This window comes from Arachis stenosperma, chromosome 9 (assembly GCF_014773155.1).
Source record: "Arachis stenosperma cultivar V10309 chromosome 9, arast.V10309.gnm1.PFL2, whole genome shotgun sequence".
NCBI classification, from domain to species: domain Eukaryota; kingdom Viridiplantae; phylum Streptophyta; class Magnoliopsida; order Fabales; family Fabaceae; genus Arachis; species Arachis stenosperma.
The window spans coordinates 160,228,123-160,249,883 of NC_080385.1; the positions used below are offsets into that span (position 1 = coordinate 160,228,123).

The window sequence follows — 21,761 nt, forward strand, 5'->3', positions numbered from 1 at the left end:
ATGGGCATGTCCATGAATGCAGGAACTTCTGACTATTTGAAGAAGTATCCAGAACGTAGAATATCATTTTTTCAAAGCTTTTACATTGTTGGAGTTTCTTTTGCTGCTGGCATTGGTGGTCTTCTCTTTGGTTATGATACTGGTATATACATACGCATATGTGTTATATTATAAAGGCATACATTTAATTAATAACATTTCATACTAAATGTCCAAATTGATTTAATTTATAGGTGTGATATCTGGTGCTCTCTTGTATATAAATGAGGAGTTTGAATATGTCAAGAAGAGCTATTTACTTCAGGTAACATATAGAAACAGAATATCTTCAATTTAATTACTATCAATTTTACTATGTGTATACTCAAATCAATTACCAAGCTATTATATAGAAAGTACTTAGTATTTTTAAAAAAAAAATATTATCCTATTCTAAAAAAAATTAATATTTGATAATTAATTTGATGTTAAATTATTTTATTAGTCCATATAATTTGATTGAATTTGTAATTAAATTTCTATATTTAAAAGAATCTAACTAGGTCCTTATACTAATTTTAAATTTGTAATTACATTCTTACCAGAATATGATCAGGTATATTCACTACGAGTAAGATGGATGAAAATATTTTTTTAACATTTACGATTAATAATGAGCTTATTACAAGTTTAAAATTGGTACGGGACCCAATTGAAAACTTTTAAAATATAGGAGGAACTTAATTATAAATTTAAAAAAAAATTATAAAGACTAGTAGTGTAATTTAAAATTTGACTATTTAGTTGAAAAAAAATCAATAAATGGGGGCTTGCTTTGTGTGTCTATGCAGCATTTTTGAATTACTATAATACATGGTTGTTATATTGTATATTTTGTTTATTCTGTTTCACAGGAGATAATTGTTAGCATGGCCTTGGTTGGAGCAATTTTTGGCGCCGCCATAGGTGGTTACATTAACGATGTCTTCGGACGTAGGATTGCTACAATCATAGCAGATGTTAGTTTTATTATTGGATCAGTGATAATGGCTCTGGCACCAAATCCTATGCTTATCATAGTTGGCCGTTTTTTAGTTGGCTTGGGTGTTGGTTTTGCCTCCATTACTGCTCCTTTATATATTGCGGAAGTATCACCTTCTGAAATAAGAGGAGGATTAGTTAGTGCCAATTGTCTTATGATTACTGGTGGCCAATTTCTTTCCTATGTCATCAATTATGGCTTGACAAGAGTAAGCTTCACTAACTTTTCTAATTAACTAAATATATATATATATATATATGTAATTTATAAACATCGACTTATGTATGCATATGCAGGTTCCAGGGACTTGGCGTTGGATGCTTGGACTTGCAGCTACTCCAGCTCTTATTCAATTGGTTCTCATGATGTTTCTCCCTGAGTCTTCTAGATGGCTCTACCACAAGGTCTAGTATATAGCTGTTATTGGTTTCTTTTAATTCAATATATTGTTAGTGTCAAATAATTTTATACAAAAATATCACGCCAGCAAAAATAATTATTCTTTATATTGACAACATAAATGTTTATCCAAAAAAACATATTTGATTAGAAGATTATATAAAATATTTTACACTACCAATATATAAAAATTAATCTCATATGTATATGTGTGTATATAACACTTTGATTCCTTTGAACTTGCAGAATAGGAAAGAGGAAGCTACCACTGTGCTTTCCAAAATTTACCCATCACCTCGGTTGGAGGACGAAATAGCAATTCTTGAAGATCACTTGGAACAAGAAAGCAAGAACAAGGTCAAAGTTAAATTTAGCGATGTGTTCAAATTGAAAGAAATCAGATTAGCATTCATCTGTGGAGCTGGACTTCAAGCATTCCAACAATTTGTTGGAATTAGCGTTATAATGTACTATAGTCCAATAATAATCCAAATGGCGGGCTTCAAGTCCAATGAATCAGCATTGTTCTTGTCACTTGTTGTTTCAGCCTTAAATGCTGCTGGCACAATTTTGGGCATTTACCTAATTGACATTGCTGGGAGGAAAAAGCTTGTTATTGGAAGCTTGTCGGGTGTGGTTGGAGCCTTGATCCTCCTCTCTGTGTCTTGTATTATTATAGGAAATGGGAACAAAAGACAAGTTTTTGGATGGCTTGCTATTGCAGGTTTGGGTGTGTATATTTTATTCTTTGCACCTGGAATGGGACCTGTTCCTTGGACTTTGAACTCAGAGATATACCCTGAAGAGTATAGAGGGTTATGTGCTGGCATGTCAGCCACAGTAAACTGGATTAGCAGTGTGATAATGTCAACTAGCTTCCTTTCAATGGCGGAAGGAATTGGACTTGGCCAAAGTTTCTTGATTCTTTTGGGAGTAGCTATTCTTGCAATAGTATTCGTAATCACTTATATGCCAGAAACAAAAGGATTAACTTTTGAAGAAGTGGCAGACATTTGGAACCAAAGATCCTACGGAAAGGATAAAAATATAGAAAGCATCATTGAGAAAGCAAGTGCATGATTTTTTAAAATGCACAAATCATTAGGTAAAGATTATTTGCGGGATCTTCTAACTTCGAAGAGGTCAATGTTGTAATGCATGCTCCAAGTCTCCAAAATTTTTCTTGAGCCTTGGAATTTTTTTCAAAAGTTGTTTATATGGGGAATAGATCCTCTTAATTGTTTTTCTCAATGGTTTTGACAAATGTGATATTTACCATCCAACATGTGAGTTATATATTAAAAATGGTCAACATGATCAAAGTATAATGGATGCATTAAATTTGAGTTTTGATACCTTTTTCAATTGCAATTTTAAGTGTGTGACTCGCAAAATAAAAATTTTCTCCATTCTAAACAAAATTTTATATATGAAAAGGAAGAAGGTAGAATTCATTAGAAAATACACACTAATTATTAAAAACTAAGGTTGAGATTCTAAAAGTTGGATTAAAAAAATTGTCATCTCAGTTTGCAAAAAATCTAAACATATAATTTATGGATGGATTCGAAAAGTGAAGGTGACTTGGAAAGAACAACAAAACGGAAGATGACGCTGTGAGGAATCATAGCTTTAAATTTTTAAGTTACGATAAACAAGTGTGAATCAAAAATCTTAGTATACCTCGTGGTATTCCCTTGAAAATGCATCTAGAAGTAAAAGCATTTAGAGTTAAGCTATAGAAGGGACAAGGAATCAATATAAAGGGACATTCTAAATTTACATCTTAAAAGCATAAACATTAAATATGCCTACTGTTATAGGAAATCTAATTATTAGTTCTTTTCCCTGCTTCAAAGCAGAAAACCAAAATTACGGGGTAAAAAGATACATATAAAAATGTCAAACGCTAGTAGAGTCTCACTTGGCACTCAAAATAGGAAACTGGCCAGGATCTCTAATGGTTGGAGAGCTCTTTCATAGCCAACAGCATAACCACCTCTTGCACCACGGCCACGCCGACCTTGGTTATAGTAAGTCTCACCTTGGTTGTTGTTGTTGTTGTTGTTGTTGTTGTTGTTGTTGTTGTTGTTGTTGTTAGGGTTAAATATGTTTTTTGTCCTTAACGTTTTCAAAATTTTTCAAACTGACCGTTAACGTTTAATTTGATTCTATTTTATCCCTAACGTTTGAAATTGTTTCAATTTTTTCCCTACCGTTAATTTATGAACATGTGTTTGATTGCCTAAATGTTTGAGAATGCTGGAAAATTCTATATTTAGCTAGTTGTGATAGAGAATTGCCAGAGTTATGGCTATGAGTACGTTATGTTACGATTTGGTTAAATGATGTGCGAATTGAGAATATTATATTGGTCTGAGTTACGCGGAATGGATGAAAAGTTTACTTGACTGATTTAATACTTGATTTGGTTAATTTTGTGTTGAGCGCTGGTTTGAATCGAGATAAATTGAGAAATCATGAATGAGAGGGAGCCCGTAAGGGTGGTGAGGTCTAATTTATAGCGGGAGTTGTGTCTGAATTTCAGCAAAAATATACGAAAAGTAATATTATTTTAGAAATCAGATATATATATATATATATATTAAGAAACAAACTTTGTACTAGAAATCTGATTTACAGGCTTATTTTGAGAAGTGATTCTATGTTGGAAAAAGATTTGGTTTACATATTTACACATATCGTGAAAAGGGTTTAATATTGGAAAGTTTGATTTATACTTCTAAAGTAAGGAATAACTTGGGTTTAAAACCGTTGGAAAGAGTTTGAGAAAACGTTGGTTTAATTTATTGGTAATGAATAGAGAGTTGAAAATAATTTTGATATTAAACCTGGTTAGCTTTCAGATTTATAAATGTTTTGATAATGGATATGGTTTGTTGGATTTATCAGTGATTTTTGAGAACTGAGAATGGTTTGGTAGGGACCCTGGAAGGGTCGCATAATCCAAATTTTAGAGAAAACGCTGCCGAAATTTTTATAAAACTCCAAGGCCTTGTTTAAAGCGTTATTTAAAAGCAAATCTTATTTAAGAATATTATTGAATTTTGATTTATTACGGAAAGAGTCTTGTTTTCAATCCGATTTATTAAGAAAAGTATAATATTTTAAATTCAATATTTTGAGAAGAGATTTTTGTCTTAAGTTATGATATGAGTTCAATTTGTTAAGAAAAAGAAAGAAAGAGAAAAGAGAACATGGCACGTGTGATTATGAAATGATTAAAAGGTCACGAGAGGGTGATGAAAAGTAAATAGTTATGGTGCCGATGAGAAAATATTAAGCCGTGAGCTTTATATGTGAATGACTATGCAGGGATGCCTGTAAATGTGGAATGGCTTCCAGGAACATGGGTCACATGCTTCAGCCGGAGAATCAACGCCTGCAAGTACTTGCAGAGGTCATGTTCGACATACTTCAGCTGGAGAATCAGCGCCTGCAAGAAGTGGAAACTTGCAGAGGTTATGTCGCTGGAATGCTTTATCCGACTTGTGAGTTGGATTGCGTTGGGTGCGGGTCGAAACCGAAAAATGAGCTCATTACCTGCGATAGGACTAGACATGCATTATATTGTTTGCGCATTTGCATTTAGTTATGTTTACTCATTTTATTTCTCTATGATTATGCTGTTTGATTTTTGTGTGAATTGCTTGTGTGTTTGTATTGTGAGTCTTCTTTTGTTTGTTGATTCCTGTATATGTCAAGGATTAAGATAACTCAAAACTGAGTGGCGTGACTTTGATTTACTTAAAGTAGTTTTATTTAAAGAAAACTAATTAAAGTCTTTATAGTGAGTTTAAAGAATCCTAAAGGTAATTATTTTAAGTTTATACAGTAAATATTTGTATTTTATTTCTTTACTCTCACGGCATTCACTTTTCCTACTGAGAACATGCGAGGACGACGTTCTCACCCCCCTACAGATCTTTTGTTTTCAGCGACAGGTTCAGGAATCCTTGATGAGGAGCCGCGACTGGTCCACAGCATTTTATATATATGTATTCGTATTTTCTGTATTTGGTTTAATCTTAGATTTTATTTTTCCCTCGCCGTTCTTTGTTTCGGGAATTTCAGGGGTAGGACTTGTGTTTGAGGATATTCGAATAGGTCTATGTATACAATGTTATGTGAACATATATATCTTAGTGACTAAGTGATTAAAAGTAAAAAACTTTTCGTTTTCTTAATTAAAGTTTCAGTTCGTATTCGCGAAGGCTCGATATTAAACAAATATAATATAAAATTAAAGGAATAGAGGTAAGTAGCGCTCGGGCTTTTAGTACGATCATAAGGTGCTAAAAGTTAGGGTGTTACAGTATTTACTCTAAAATATATCATTAATGATAAAAATGACAACACCCACATCTTATATGTTAAGGTGACATCATACTTTGGTTCTCTTTTTTTGGCTAAGCTGCAATTCATCTAGCACTAAGTAGTAATATGTGTGTGAATGTGTAACACTTCAAGTGAGAGAGAAAAAAAAGTCAAAAATAGATGGAATGAAAGCTCATGCATTCTTATTATTTTATATAAATACTTTCGTTTTTAGTTTATAATAACTAAAATGCAAATACAAAATAATCTAAATTAAGGCAAGGGAATGAAAAAACAAGGTAAAGGGTTCACATATGTGTTCGAAATTTTGAATACACATGTCTTGAGCTGTAGAGGAACGAGGGAAAGGGGATGGTCAGAGGTAGGCCAAATATAGAAAAGATAAATAATTCAGGTGTAATTTTGTGGCAACATGAAAACAAATTTTCTCATAAAAGCCGAAAATGTTTGTTAAGTTGTTACAAATACAACAAACAAGAAGATTCTACAATCACTAAATTTAATAACTATCGATTCTCATATAAACTATAAAGTGCTAATCGATACTCATTGCTTTTTCGTTTATTATTTCAAACTGCACAAATAGAACACTTACAATTACATGATTAAGCAAGTAGTGCAACAATGGTGGCTGATATAGGCATGTCCATGAATGCAGGAACTTCTGACTATTTGAAGAAGTATCCAGAACGTAGAATATCATTTTTTCAAAGCTCTTACATTGTTGGAGTTTCTTTTGCTGCTAGCATTGGTGGTCTTCTCTTTGGTTATGATACTGGTATATACATACGCATATGTGTTATATTATAAAGGCATACATTTAATTAATAACATTTCATACTAAATATCCAAATTGATTTAATTTATAGGTGTGATATCTGGTGCTCTCTTGTATATAAATGAGGAGTTTGAATATGTCAAGAAGAGCTATTTACTTCAGGTAACATATAGAAACAGAATATCTTCAATTTAATTACTATCAATTTTACTATGTGTATACTCAAATCAATTACCAAGCTATTATATAGAAAGTACTTAGTATTTTTAAAAAAAAAAATATTATCCTATTCTAAAAAAAATTAAATTTGATAATTAATTTGATGTTAAATTATTCTATTAGTCCACATAATTTGATTGAATTTGTAATTAAATTTCTATATTTAAAAGAATCTAACTAGGTCCTTATACTAATTTTAAATTTGTAATTACATTCTTACCAGAATATGATCAGGTATATTCACTACGAGTAAGATGGATGAAAATATTTTTTTAACATTTACGATTAATAATGAGCTTATTACAAGTTTAAAATTGGTACGGGACCCAATTGGAAACTTTTAAAATATAGGAGGAACTTAATTATAAATTTAAAAAAAATTATAAAGACTAGTAGTGTAATTTAAAATTTGACTATTTAGTTGAAAAAAAATCAATAAATGGGGGCTTGCTTTTTGTGTCTATGCAGCATTTTTGAATTACTATAATACATGGTTATTATATTGTATATTTTGTTTATTCTGTTTCACAGGAGATAATTGTTAGCATGGCCTTGGTTGGAGCAATTTTTGGCGCTGCCATAGGTGGTTACATTAACGATGTCTTCGGACGTAGGATTGCTACAATCATAGCAGATGTTAGTTTTATTATTGGATCAGTGATAATGGCTCTGGCACCAAATCCTATGCTTATCATAGTTGGCCGTTTTTTAGTTGGCTTGGGTGTTGGTTTTGCCTCCATTACTGCTCCTTTATATATTGCGGAAGTATCACCTTCTGAAATAAGAGGAGGATTAGTTAGTGCCAATTGTCTTATGATTACTGGTGGCCAATTTCTTTCCTATGTCATCAATTATGGCTTGACAAGAGTAAGCTTCACTAACTTTTCTAATTAACTAAATATATATATATATGTAATATATAAACATCGACTTATGTATGCATATGCAGGTTCCAGGGACTTGGCGTTGGATGCTTGGACTTGCAGCTACTCCAGCTCTTATTCAATTGGTTCTCATGATGTTTCTCCCTGAGTCTCCTAGATGGCTCTACCACAAGGTCTAGTATATAGTTGTTATTGGTTTCTTTTAATTCAATATATTGTTAGTGTCAAATAATTTTATACAAAAATATCACGCCAGCAAAAATAATTTTTCTTTATATTGACAACATAAATGTTTATCCAAAAAAACATATTTGATTAGAAGATTACATAAAATATTTTACACTATCAATATATAAAAATTAATCTCATATATATATGTGTGTATATAACACTTTGATTCCTTTGAACTTGCAGAATAGGAAGGAGGAAGCTACCACTGTGCTTTCCAAAATTTACCCATCACCTCGGTTGGAAGACGAAATAGCAATTCTTGAATATCACTTGGAACAAGAAAGCAAGAACAAGGTCAAAGTTAAATTTAGCGATGTGTTCAAATTGAAAGAAATCAGATTAGCATTCATCTGTGGAGCTGGACTTCAAGCATTCCAACAATTTGTTGGAATTAGCGTTATAATGTACTATAGTCCAATAATAATCCAAATGGCGGGCTTCAAGTCCAATGAATCAGCATTGTTCTTGTCACTTGTTGTTTCAGCCTTAAATGCTGCTGGCACAATTTTGGGCATTTACCTAATTGACATTGCTGGGAGGAAAAAGCTTGTTATTGGAAGCTTGTCGGGTGTGGTTGGAGCCTTGATCCTCCTCTCTGTGTCTTGTATTATTATAGGAAATGGGAACAAAAGACAAGTTTTTGGATGGCTTGCTATTGCAGGTTTGGGTGTGTATATTTTATTCTTTGCACCTGGAATGGGACCTGTTCCTTGGACTTTAAACTCAGAGATATACCCTGAAGAGTATAGAGGGTTATGTGCTGGCATGTCAGCCACAGTAAACTGGATTAGCAGTGTGATAATGTCTACTAGCTTCCTTTCAATGGCGGAAGGAATTGGACTTGGCCAAAGTTTCTTGATTCTTTTGGGAGTAGCTGCTCTTGCAATAGTATTCGTAATCATTTATATGCCAGAAACAAAAGGATTAACTTTTGAAGAAGTGGCAGACATTTGGAACCAAAGAGCCTATGGAAAAGATAAAAATATAGAAAGCATCATTGAGAAAGCAAGTGCATGATTTTTTAAAATGCACAAATCATTAGGTAAAGATTATTTGCGGGATCTTCTAACTTCTAAGAGGTCAATGTTGTAATGCATGCTCCAAGTCTCCAAAATTTTTCTTGAGCCTTGGAATTTTTTTCATTGTTTATATGGGGAATATATCCTCTTAATTGTTTTTCTCAATTGTTTTGACAAATGTGATATTTACCATCCAACATGTGAGTTATATATTAAAAACGGTCAACATGATCAAAGTATAATGGATGCATTAAATTTTGAGTTTTGACAACTTTTTCAATTGCAATTTTAAGTGTGTTACTCGCAAAACAAAAATTTTCTTAATTCTAAACAAAATTTTATATATAAAAAGGAAGAAGGTAGAATTCATTAGAAAATACACACTAATTATTAAAAACTAAGGTTGAGATTTCTAAAAGTTGGATTAAAAAAAATTGTCATCACAGTTTGCACAAAATCTTAACATATAATTTTATGGATGGATTCGAAAAGTGAACGTGACTTGGAAAGAACAACAAAACGGAAGATGACGCTGCGATGAACAAGTGTGAACCAAAAATCTTGAGTTACGATAAACAAGCGTGAACCAAAAATCTCAGTATCTCCCTTGGTATTCCCCCGAAAATGCATCTAGAAGTAAAAGCATTTGGAGTTGAGCTATAGACTATAGAGGGAACAAGGAATCAATTTAACGGGACAACCTAACTTTACATTTTTAAAGCATAAAAATTAATACGCCTGCCGTTACAGGAAATCCAATTACTATAGTTCTTTTTCCTGCTTCAAAGCAGAAAACCAAAATTGAGGGGAAAGGGGTACATATAAAGATGTCAGACGCTAGTTGAGTTTTTACTTGGCACTCAAAGTAGGAAACTGGCCATGATCTCCAATGGCTGGAGCTCTTTCATTTTCATAGACAGCAGCATAGCCACCACCAAAACCACCTGTTGCACCCCGGCCACGGCCTCGGCCTCGGCCTCGGCTACGGCCTTGGTTATGGTAAGTCTCACCTTCTGCTGGCTTCAAAAACTCATTAATGCTGACGGACTAAGAACATGAAACCAAATCAGACAAAAGGCACAAGTCAGAACAGACGGCATGTACGAAAAATTTGAAATGAACAGGTGGAAGTGGAACCCATAATCAATATCACAATAATATAAGGGCAACTTCTACATGAAATTCCCCTTCAGTGAAATAAAACAGTGAACCAAGTAAGAACGGCAATGAGTATGAAGGCTACAGGGGGTAATTTTCACTAAATGAAAACCGGAAGATGCCAAAAGTTATCGAAATTGATTTTAAATGTTATAGCAAACATGAGAAAAAGCAACAAAACCATACCTTCTTGGATTTCTCTTCCTTCTCAAGAGCCTCCTTGCGCTTATCCTTATCTGATCCCTGGACAGAAGGAAGACCCAATCGATGTTATGATATCCAGAATGTACTGTAAATCTAATATAATAAGATATAAAATAGAAGAGAAATGTGCAGCCAAATATTTTTTACCAGTTTTATAAAGATGTCATCATTGTCTTTCTTGCTTGACAGTTGCTGCATGGATTCAAAAACTTTTGTATCTACCTTCCTCTCTTCAGTCTTGAGTGCTTGCAAGGCCTTCCTTTTCTCTTCTAGTACTTTTTCATATTCTTCCAGAGTCATTTCCTATCAAACAGATCAATATCAGTCAGACAATGGGATAAAATAATTAATGAGCACAATTTATGGAATTCTGCAGATCACTTCTAATGTTTAATTTTGAACTTTTACGTTAAAAACCTTCCCTTTTGCCCCCCCTTTCCCAAAATCCATATTCCCATTCGCAAACTAGTGTGTGGGTGCAGGTGCAGGTGTGAGAGAGCAGAACAATCACCTTATCTTCAGCTTCTTTTTCTGCTGCTTCATTAGAAGGTTTCTCCTTATTTCCATCTGCTGCAACATCTTCTTCACCAGAAGGCTTATCATCAATCAAATTCTTTCCAGTTTCATTCGCTTCCTCAGCCGCCCTAAGTAAATTTAAAAAGATAAGAAATGTGCAGCAGCACATTCAAGAAAATAGAATAAAGTAGAAAACATGTGTCAAGGATTGTCATCAGAACTATTTAGTGCATGGTTGTGACATGGAATGCTTACGGAGCATGTTCTTCAGTTTGATTTCCCCAATTTCCTCTCCCAGAACCTTCGCGTTTGAATTCACTTCTGTATAATAGAAGAAGAAACATAAATAGAGGAATGGAAAGTCAGAATAATGAGTACTCAGTTCTTAGTGTAACAATCACCCGCGGCCAGTCCCACTGTGTCGTTCAAATGCTCTTCCTGGATGCCCATCTTCACCACCTTCTCCATTGCTGAAGCCTCCACCACGCCGCCGACCCCCTCGATAAGGACCTCGGGATCCACCATAACCAAGCCTTTCTGACGGCTTCCAGGTGTCTCCTTCAGGAGGACCATGACCAGCAGGGGCAGCAAATGAGTTCTCATCACCGAAATAGTCACGGTTGAAACCACCAGCCCCACGGCCACGACCATATCCACGCCCACGTCCTCCCCCGCCGCGCCCGCCGCGGGATGTTTCATTTCTTGCCTCCCTCACTATCACAATAAAAATCAGAATGTTTAGCATAAAGTAAAAGGAGATCAACCATGATATGACCCTCATCAACAAAAAAAAAAACTAAGGAATCAGAATTTCAGATTACATAAAACAAATACATGCTTATAATCTAAATATTGAAGAATCGGTTTTAAACAGAAAAATACATGATTTTTTAATACAAGCTAATTTAATATTGAATAGCTAGTTTGAACCGAATCATCTTAAGGGACTTCAAGCACCATTGGAAAAATTCGACCCATTCTACAGCAAATATATTTCGAAACAGTAACATGTAAGTTTCTGTTTTCAACTGTTATCAATGTGCGATTACAGAGTCACCTTCACCTTAAACCAAGCATATCATTATACATGGTAAATCATGTTAGAAAGAATAGAAACACATGTAAGAATAGAAAAGTACGAAGCAAGTTTCAAAACAATTTGATGTAAAAAGAAGAACAAAAGCAATGGAGCAAAAGGGAAGAGCATGCTACGTGTCAGAATTCTATATTGCAAAACAAAACATATGGTTATATGCCGGAGCAGTGAATGTTCGTATAAGGAAACAAGAGAGCATAAATCTTAGAACGCCATAAATAAAAGAGAGTCCAGAAAGAAAGCAAAACGATGAATAAGAATTCGCAATGAAAAAAAGAGAAAGAAAACGGAACCAGCTTGAGAAGGAGGGGTAGGCTTGGTGGGAAGTTGAGCTTGCTTGTTGAGCTGCGGTTTCTTGGCGGCGGCGGCGGCGGCGGGAGGAGCAGCGGACTTCTGCTGCTCGGCTTCGATTCGGTAGGAAGGGTCCTGTGTATCGTCGGACAAGAGATCGAAAGGGTTCATTGTCGCCATTGGTGTGAATACCCGGAGAAGACGAAATCGGTGGCCGACGCGGTGGCTGCTGCTCCTCCCTGACGGGGTTAGTGTATGTTATCCCACCGAAACACAGATCCTATCTCATCAACAACTCCATCTATCAGCGGACCCAGAGAGAGAGAGAGGGAAAACGAAAAACCCTAGCCGCAAAAGATAGAGAGTGAGAGAGAGAGAGAGCGAGTGAAAGAAACGCACAGCAGCCTCATCTACAATTGCGGGATTTATTTGGGAATTTCATGCCCCTTACTGCATTAGGTTACTTTTTCTAGAAGTAAATGTACTATTATCATATCATATCATATCATATCATTTTATAGAGAAAAATATTTATCTCGCTAAAAACTATAGTACTAATTGTATTAATTAGGAAATTTTATTTAATTATTATAACAATATATTTTTATTTTCGGAACAGATATTCGCTCATCATTATTTTTACAACTTAACAAAAAGGGATTTTTTTTTAAATAAATATTTTATTTATCAAAATATGTAATTGATAAAAATTTACGAAAATGCACCTTAAACAAAATACAAATAATTTTATTTCATTTATAATATGTATTTTCGTAAAATTATTACAAATATATTTTAATAAATAAAATATTTATTTAGAAAAATTCAACAAAAAGTTAGTCACTATATTTATCGACGGTCTAAATTTGGAGTAAATTTTTTAATCTTTTAAATGAAAACCATAATACGAAAAGAAACTAAAATATAAATATTAAAAAAGTACATCAAAATACCTCAATCTGATTTTTGTATGACTATAACTATTGATTCACTTATTATTGTAAGAAAATCTTCAAGGTGTAGGGATATATTAAATGTTGGGTATATACTAAAATTTAGTTATTTATATAAATTATATATTAAAAATAAAATATAAATTAAAAAGATTTGAAATAATACATGTGATTATTAAAAATACTATATAGATAAAAAATTTATGTTTGTATATAAATATATATTTTATTTTATATATATTTGTACGAGACTTTGCGAGTATGGATTGAGAGAAGGATCAAAGACTTACTGATTTTGATGGTGATAAGATCGAACCTCTAGAGCGATGGTATCTACAAAGACACTTTGATGCTTAAGTCAAAATAGATCTAAGAAATATATGTGAGGGTTAGAAATGTATATATACCTAAAGAAGCTATAGACTCCCTTTATATAGTTTGCGGTCGTTATCTTATTCTTGTTAGCTAAGATAAAAAAATATTTGAATTTGAATATTGATTAGGGATTTATGGTCACTTGACCAATTTGAACCGCAGTGATGGCCCGAATCTAGGTAATGAGGTTGATAAAAAAATATTTAAATTTAAATATTAATTAAGAATTTATGATCACTTGACCAGTTTGGGCCGCAGTAGTGGCCCAAACCCTGATAATGAGGTCGTTGCTGCTCTGATAAGGGACCTGGAGTCGGGGTCAGGTAAGGACAATATTCAATATGTATTTTGTATTTCATATATTTTGTGCAAAAAATATTATGTGCAACAAAAAATAATTACTAAATTAATCACTATATTTTTGTGTATAAAATATAAATCTATGTGTAATTCAATTTTATATGTATTTTATATTCTAATAATTCTATATAATTAATTAATTTGATAACTGATTTTTTGTGTACATATTTATAATTAATTCTATATTAATAATTAATTTAGTAAGTTTTAATGTATATATATTATTTTTTAATAAAATAATAAAATGTTAATATCTACTCTATTTACGATTTTGAATGTGACCAAAAGTATTCATTCAAGATTTAGTTAGATTTGACAGGATTAAGTGGGATTTGTTCGTTTTTTAGTTCTTTGTTGGTAGGCTTAGGGTTTATGTACACTTTCTTCTTTATTATAATTTTGAAGGGCCATATTTTCTTATTCTTATTAATTTGGTCATTTGACCTACTTTTATCAACAGTGAAGGCAATGCAATAGATATATCAAAGTAAAATTTCAAAGTTTTAGTATAGTAAATTACTGTTGAGTGCATTTTGGCAATTTCACATGTCAAATAGTAATGGTAGAGAAAGTTGACTAAATGGCATAGATAATTAAATATACAAAATATACGTAAATAAATAAAACAAAGAACATTAAACTGCAAAGCAGCTACAAATAACTCAATACATGCAACGATTACATTTTCTATGGTCCAAGAACACAGCAGAATGACTACCGTATACAATACAAACACACACTATACTCTCATTTTCTTATTTTCTTTTCATTTTTTTCCTTCCTTAATTCCTATTTTCTGTGTTTCAATTGTTCTTTTTCAATCAATTCTCCTATTTATATGGTATCTGGAACAGATGCTATTCTACCTGTGAAGAGGAGCAAGCAACTCAGGAAGAGCAGGAAAGCATACACACACCGGGTCGATATGCCCATGCTGGCGGCAACCGGGCATATTTTTCCATTCCTGGCTGCTCATCAAAGGGATGCTCAACTAACTTGAGCAACCGGCGAACTTCGCTAAAATCACCTATTTCTGCAGCGTCGATTGCAGTCTGGCATAGATAGTTTCTGAGAATAAATTTAGGGTTCACGGAATTCATCGAGGCCTTCCTCTGATCATCGGAAATGTCACTGGTCGAGAGCTGGATAACCCCAAGAAAAGCAATCATATTAAACAACAATGGCATTATTGCCTGTTGGTTGATTGCATCAAATGAATAAAGTTACTGTAGTACGTACCTCATGTATGTAAGCCTTCAACCAACTGGTCCATGCTTCTTTCCGCTCGTTGCCAATATCTAATAGTACAGACTTCAGTGGGATCAACAACTCATCATCTGGAATGCTGGTATCTGCTTTAATATTTGAAAGTGTCCGAAAGAAGTTTGTGTAATCAACCTTATCTACAGCCATATTACTAAGAAGTTTACTGATCAGCTGCTTATTATATTTAGGGAGGCCAAGCTTCTTGGTCATTATAGCTTGATAATCATCCATAAATTTCGTTCCATACCTGAAACAAACCAACCATAAGGAGACAAATTTAAAAGCAGTTCAAACCTATTCCACTACAAGGCAAAATACATGCAAGTATTACTGCTACCTTTCCATCGCATAATTCGCCTCCTTCTCATTTATTAGCTGAGCAGCTGATAGAGTTGTTGTGAATTGTGCAAGATTCCACAAACCAATGTCAGGCTGGTTTGCAAAACAGTATCTTCTACCTGGAAGATCTGTGGTATTTGGGGTAAAGCTAGGATCAAAAGCATCCAAAAAGCCAAATGGACCATAATCGATAGTAAGACCCAAAATGCTCATGTTATCAGTGTTCAGCACACCATGAGTGAAACCAACCCCCTGCCATTTCGCAATCAAGGAAGCAGTACGTTCGGCAACCTCCACCACCCAGGCTGACATAGGATGACACCATATGAAAAAACAGACAGAACTAATAAGAACTCAAAGCTTTACTTAAAATAATCCCACAAATAACTGAATCATTATCCATATATTTGAAAAAACACAATCATTGTGTTAGTAAGGAAGTTAGAAAGAATACAATGAAAGTTTCTATGTTCAGAGTTTTTATGGAGCTAAATGACCTTGTGAACACATAGAACAACAGCCTATAAGGTATAATGTACCAAAACCTTACAAGTGTTAGCCCCAACAACAACAACAACAACAACAATAACAACAACAACAACAATAATAATAATAATAGAACCAATTCTTGTCTTTTATCTTTCATTGTCATAAACATTGAAGTAATCTGAGCAACAGAAGATACCAACTAACAACAGCAGATAATAAAAGCCACATGACTTCTACACCAAAATTTCAACAAAGCACTTTGATAACAAAAATGCTAAAGTCAGCAGTATAATCCAGATTCACCAATTTGGATATTGCAGCATCAGATCTTGTTCCCTTACCTGCATACTTGTTTGAAGTAAGATCCACAACAGAATGATCTTCATCACCAGTGCTAAAAGATAAGCCTTCACTCTTACTCATGTTCTCAATATGAGGAAAATGGTGTCTAATAGCATAGTCTGCCAAATCACGGACAATACCTAGATCCTCTTCACCTCTGGAGGCATGTATTTGGTATGACCCGAAACGGAGAAAAGATTGGGCAACTCTGCATACAATTGCACCAGGTTCTTCCTTCGGGTTGCCACTGCATGTGTGATATTAAGTTATTGAAACATATTCATCAAATCAACCTTCAACATGTGCATATAACAATATTCTTAAAGAAGATGTCAGTCTCCAAGTCCAGTTTTTTCATCATATAGAATTAAAAGAAAGCCTAAAGTTTGTATACTAAGAACTTGGGTCATTCTTCAGACGCTGGAATTTTACATGAACAATTACCAGCTAGAGACTAGAGTCATTATCATTATCATTAAACCAAGAAACATGAAAATAATCTGGCATTGTTGAGGTTAAAGTGAGCATACTCATAAAACATGTCTCGAGTGACCAGCTTCCCAGTGGTCACAAGACAAAGGGCGCGGGTTGTTGGAATCCCCAGGTGGTGCATTGCTTCACTACAAAGGAACTCCCGTACACTACTACGTAGCACCGCAAGGCCGTCAGCAAACCGACTGTAAGGAGTCTTCCCAGCACCTTTGAGTTGTAGCTCCCACCTTTCAGACTTTGAGTTCAGTATTTCCCCCAGTGTAATTGCCCTACCATCCCCCAACTGCCCAGCCCACATACCAAATTGATGTCCACCATAGCACTGAGCATAAGGCAACCTGTATACAGTAGAAACTCAATCAAGCCTAACTGTATCATTATTATCCATCCAAAAAAATCTGCTGACATCTATAAAACACTTACGCTCCAACCAATGGTGTTGCACCAGAGAAAATATTGGGAAAATCAGGCCTTTCAAATCTGAAACTCAAAACACAAAAAGGGTCAATAACTAATACTAAGCTTCACCAAAACACGTCTGACTACATTATTTGGTGTAGAGCATCCAGAGTTAAACCCTTCAATACAAGTACAAAATGCATGCAAAACATTAGTTGTAGTATTGATAAATGATAATGGCACAATGCACATGACAATAGGGGAAAAAAAAACCAGCCATGCTATATGTATATAAAAAATTAGCCACCAAATTAGTCCATCATATAGAAGACATATTGAAATACAAAATACAAAATACACATTGAAATGAGTTAAATTTATACACAAATTCATAATGGCTAATTTCGGTGTGCATATATAGTATTTTTGTAAAAAGAAAATAGTGGATAAGCCCCAAACAAATATGCAGTTTCCAAATTCTAATATATGAAACCGAACAATGGGAATCAAAGATCTATGCTTTAAGATGAAGACAAATTGAAGACAAAAGTAAAGACAACTAACTCTTTATGGTCCAAATCAAGGAGGTCAGCAACGGGTTCGGACCACGCTACAAGTTGGGGATCATCTACCTCAGCTGAGGGTGAAACCTTGGTATAACAAGCATGCAGCACCTGAAACCAAAACAATAATAATAATAATAATCAGAAAGAGGAAAAACGAAAACCTAAATTGGCGTGCCATTGAATCAGTATGGAATACGATATTGAAAAGGAAGTGAGAGGTGAGGATAAGGCACCTCTCTAGGGAAGGAATCGGTTCTGGGATCAGAGGGAAGTTCTTTGACGAAGGAATGGTCCCAATCGAGAAGGTGGAGCTTCTTCTTGGAGTGGGATTGGAGAGTGTGAGTGGAGAGGCGGTGGGTGAGGGAGTCAAGGGAGGAGGGGGATTCCTCCATGGAAGATGCTCTGCATGCAAATGAGATTCGAGTGCGAGTGGAGCGGCGAGGGTACAATGGTAAATTGACCCTGGCGCGTCGCAGAAAGAGTGATGTTTTGAGAGAGAAAGAGAAATGAAAATGGGCGAAGGTACTCGTGAGGCTCGGAGACAGCGGCATTACCATGTTGTACTTTGCGTTTTGCACTCTCTTTCTCTCCCTTTCTTTATTCTTCCCCTCTCCTACCAAAATATTCTAATGTATTTTTAAGATAACTACCATATACATGTAATAGATATTATAAATAATTTAATGCTATTTAATTATCATTTTTATATAAAAACTAGTGTATGAACCCGTGCTCAGCACGAAAAAATTTATAAAAGTAAAAAAAAAATTATATGTTTAGATATTTTAAAAAAAATATAAAATAATTATTATGTTAAGAAATTTATAAAATTATTCTCAAAATTAAAGTTTAATTTAAAAATAGTGAGTAATAATTATTTTACACTTTTTTTAAGTAAAATAATTATACATTGGTACAGAATTTAAAATAAAATTAAAATATTTATATTAAAATCTTATTTTTTCAAAGACTTCTCCATAAACAACATTGATAGTTGAATTTATAGACATTCCTACGTGATTCATAAGTAAAACTTTTAAATATCTCTTACTCTTAACTCTTGAAAGTGGCACATATAGTTGGCCATGTGTAAAAACTAGTTTGGGCAAGTACAATCTAACATGAGATAAAGTTTGTCTCTGAGACTTATTAATTATCATGGCAAACGATACTATTATGAAAAACTGTCTTCGTTGGAATCTAACTGGAACGGTTTCATTTGTTGGTATCATATTCATTTTTGGAGTCAAAGCAATATGACCAACATTGTTATCCGTTAAGACTTCACATTCTATGATATGATTTCCAAGCTTCCTAACTTGTAGCCATGTACCATTACAAATACCACTGGATTGGTCAATATTCCTCAGTAACATCACCGGATCACCAACCTTGAGTATTAATTTATATGGAGGCAAACCAGAGCAATTTATGCTATTCAGTAATTCAAGATCTAAATTTTGTGCAGACATCCGATTTTTATCCCTAGTGTATGTTCCCGTGTCCTACACGGGATAATACATAAAATTATATAAAATTTTTTATTAAAATTTAAATAAAAAATATACATAGTAATTATTATTATAAATATTTTACAACTTAAAAATATTAAAAATAATTAATATTTATTTTAATCAATTTAAATTTATTGAATGGTCATTTCATTTGCCCGCTTAAGCAAGTATTTGAAGTTCGAATCTCGCCTTGTGTATCACAATCTATTAGTTAGCGACAGACCCTTAATAAATAGAACATCAATATGTGGTGGATTAATTCTCGACTTGCCAAGTTAAAAAATCTGTAGAAAAAATTGTATTTGTCTTTAAAATAGATTAATTTTTCATTAATAGAAATACTTATGAATTTTTGTCTTTGTTGAAATTTTCTTGGGACAATTTTATTTATTACTATCGTATTCATTCTTGAAATCAAAACAATATGATCAACATTGTTACTTGTTAAAACTTCACATTTTATGAAATAATTTTTAAATTTTCAAATTCATAAACTTATGTCATTACAAAAGTTATTAGATCGATTAATATTTTTTGGAAATATGGTGTATCGAAACACCATCGTTGAGTATTAGTTAGTGTGAAAAGAAACCGATAACAACTTTTGTTATTCAATATATAATTTATTCTATTGAAAAATAAATTAATATTTTCTAAATTTGTAAATACATTTTCTTCTAATTTCTTACACCATTTTATTTGCCAATATTTACTATTAAAAAATAACAAATGACCATACTATCTTACAATATATATGATGTACAAAGTAATTTCTTATCTTAAAATTAATTTTGGTTAGTGAGATAAAATGTAAAATATTTTTTTATTTTCTTACTCAAATTTAAATTTAAATTTAGAATTGATTAACAACTCATCATTTTTTTAATTTCAATAAAAATAAATTGGTTAGATGCAAAATATTCATCATTTAATAATTTCAATCATTTAAATTTTAATTACCAAAAATTAGATTAAAAATTAATTATAAACTTAATAATCGATTATATATATATATATATATATATATATATATATATATATATATATATATATATATATTAGTACGTAAATAATAATATCCAATGTATTAATTATTTATTTTTTTTTGACAGAATTATTATATAATCTATTGAGGATTGATTTATTATCCAATTTTTTTTATAAATTTTGTAATATGTGAAAATAGTAATCTTATTTTTTATTATTATTTAATAAATTCTTCTTAATTTTTTAATTATGTAATTAACTTAATTAATAATCTTTATTATTGCTTTTATACTAAAAAAATATCAATTTATACTATTTATATATTTTTTACTACTAATAAATAAATAAATATTTGCACTATTATACTTATTGTGCTAGATGATAACTTAAGTTATTTATTTTGTATGTTAAATTTATTAAATATTAAGATGAAAAATTAAAATTGTTCAATAAATTATATAAATAGTCATTACAGAAAAGAAAAAAAATTATATATCATATATAATAATCCTTAATATATATAGTGTCATGTATATATTAAAATTCTCTATTTTAATTATGTGAGTGATTATTGTTATTTTCACTTTTTTGTTACAATAGAAAATAATATTTAAAACTAAAAAAGAGATAATTAATTTTTTTAATTTGAATTAAAAAATGTCTTGTAAATATATCTAACTTTTATATATACTAAGTGTTATAATATTAAATAGTATGGTATTTGTTATAACAATGACTCAAAATATTAATTTAAGATATATTTGAACCTGGTAAGACCTCAATGCAAGCAAGATCAACTAAAATCTATTGTTAGGGTCCCAAATCTGACTTGAGTTCGTTACCTTAAAGACCCAATGCAGATGAAGTCCATGCGTTTCCTCTTAAATCGGCTCAAATTGGATCTCCGTTGCTAGTTAGATATGGTAATGAGAACTCAGGGGAGCGTGAGAAACCCACTTTTCATCCTTCATTCCTATTTAAAAAAATGTCTCTGTTCTTTCTCCGTCATTGTAAGTTCCTATTTAATTACTCCTAAGAGAACGTAGATCTCTTCGGGTATCTATTAATATTCTTTGAAAATTTTTTAAAAAATTAACACAAAAAGACATAATATAATAAATCATAAAATAATCAATTCAATATAATTCAACACAATTTATAACATATTCGTTATGAAAAATAACATTTCAAAAGGAGAAAACATAAAAAAATCCAACATAATAACATAACATAATTTTTTAGGACGATACTGAGCGACATAGTGACGGACTTGATGAGAGGTAGAGAAAGTGAGTTAGAGAGAGAGAGGATCAAGGCTGAGAATGAGTTTGGAAGAAAAAGGAAAAATTCAAATTGGAGGCAGAAATTAAGGTTACTAAATTCAAGAAATAGATTTACATATATATAAAATAGGATAAATTAATAATTTTATATTCGCGTATATTTAATAAGTTTCATGGGGCGGGTACTTATGTCAGTGCCCCTATTAGGAGTGGCAAATGGA

General features: G+C 32.5%; 4 protein-coding genes across 4 annotated transcripts; 2 read left to right on the forward strand and 2 right to left on the reverse strand.

Annotated features, from left to right (window-relative positions):
- Positions 1-2,500, forward strand: LOC130950328 (inositol transporter 1-like). Its single transcript, XM_057878835.1, has 7 exons — positions 1-142; positions 234-304; positions 596-610; positions 658-678; positions 894-1,229; positions 1,318-1,425; positions 1,667-2,500. Exons 1-7 carry the CDS (start codon positions 1-3, stop codon positions 2,498-2,500), a joined length of 1,527 nt encoding a protein of 508 aa, XP_057734818.1.
- Positions 2,501-6,421: 3,921 nt separating this feature from the next.
- LOC130951927 (inositol transporter 1-like) lies at positions 6,422-8,995 on the forward strand. The gene is made up of 5 exons (XM_057880677.1): positions 6,422-6,557; positions 6,649-6,719; positions 7,308-7,643; positions 7,726-7,833; positions 8,075-8,995. Exons 1-5 carry the CDS (start codon positions 6,422-6,424, stop codon positions 8,906-8,908), a joined length of 1,485 nt encoding a protein of 494 aa, XP_057736660.1. The 3' UTR covers positions 8,909-8,995.
- Positions 8,996-9,458: 463 nt separating this feature from the next.
- Positions 9,459-12,611, reverse strand: LOC130950898 (RGG repeats nuclear RNA binding protein A-like). The gene is made up of 7 exons (XM_057879498.1): positions 12,178-12,611; positions 11,190-11,502; positions 11,044-11,109; positions 10,784-10,916; positions 10,420-10,575; positions 10,255-10,311; positions 9,459-9,957 (listed from the first exon to the last, which is right to left on the reverse strand). The coding sequence occupies exons 1-7, from the start codon at positions 12,353-12,355 to the stop codon at positions 9,760-9,762; spliced, it is 1,101 nt and encodes a 366-aa protein (XP_057735481.1). The 5' UTR covers positions 12,356-12,611; the 3' UTR covers positions 9,459-9,759.
- Positions 12,612-14,456: 1,845 nt separating this feature from the next.
- Positions 14,457-18,333, reverse strand: LOC130951089 (uncharacterized). Its single transcript, XM_057879700.1, has 8 exons — positions 17,990-18,333; positions 17,755-17,864; positions 17,215-17,271; positions 16,830-17,129; positions 16,299-16,546; positions 15,467-15,773; positions 15,103-15,376; positions 14,457-15,005 (listed from the first exon to the last, which is right to left on the reverse strand). Exons 1-8 carry the CDS (start codon positions 18,311-18,313, stop codon positions 14,751-14,753), a joined length of 1,875 nt encoding a protein of 624 aa, XP_057735683.1. The 5' UTR covers positions 18,314-18,333; the 3' UTR covers positions 14,457-14,750.
- Between the last annotated feature and the right edge of the window lie 3,428 nt (positions 18,334-21,761).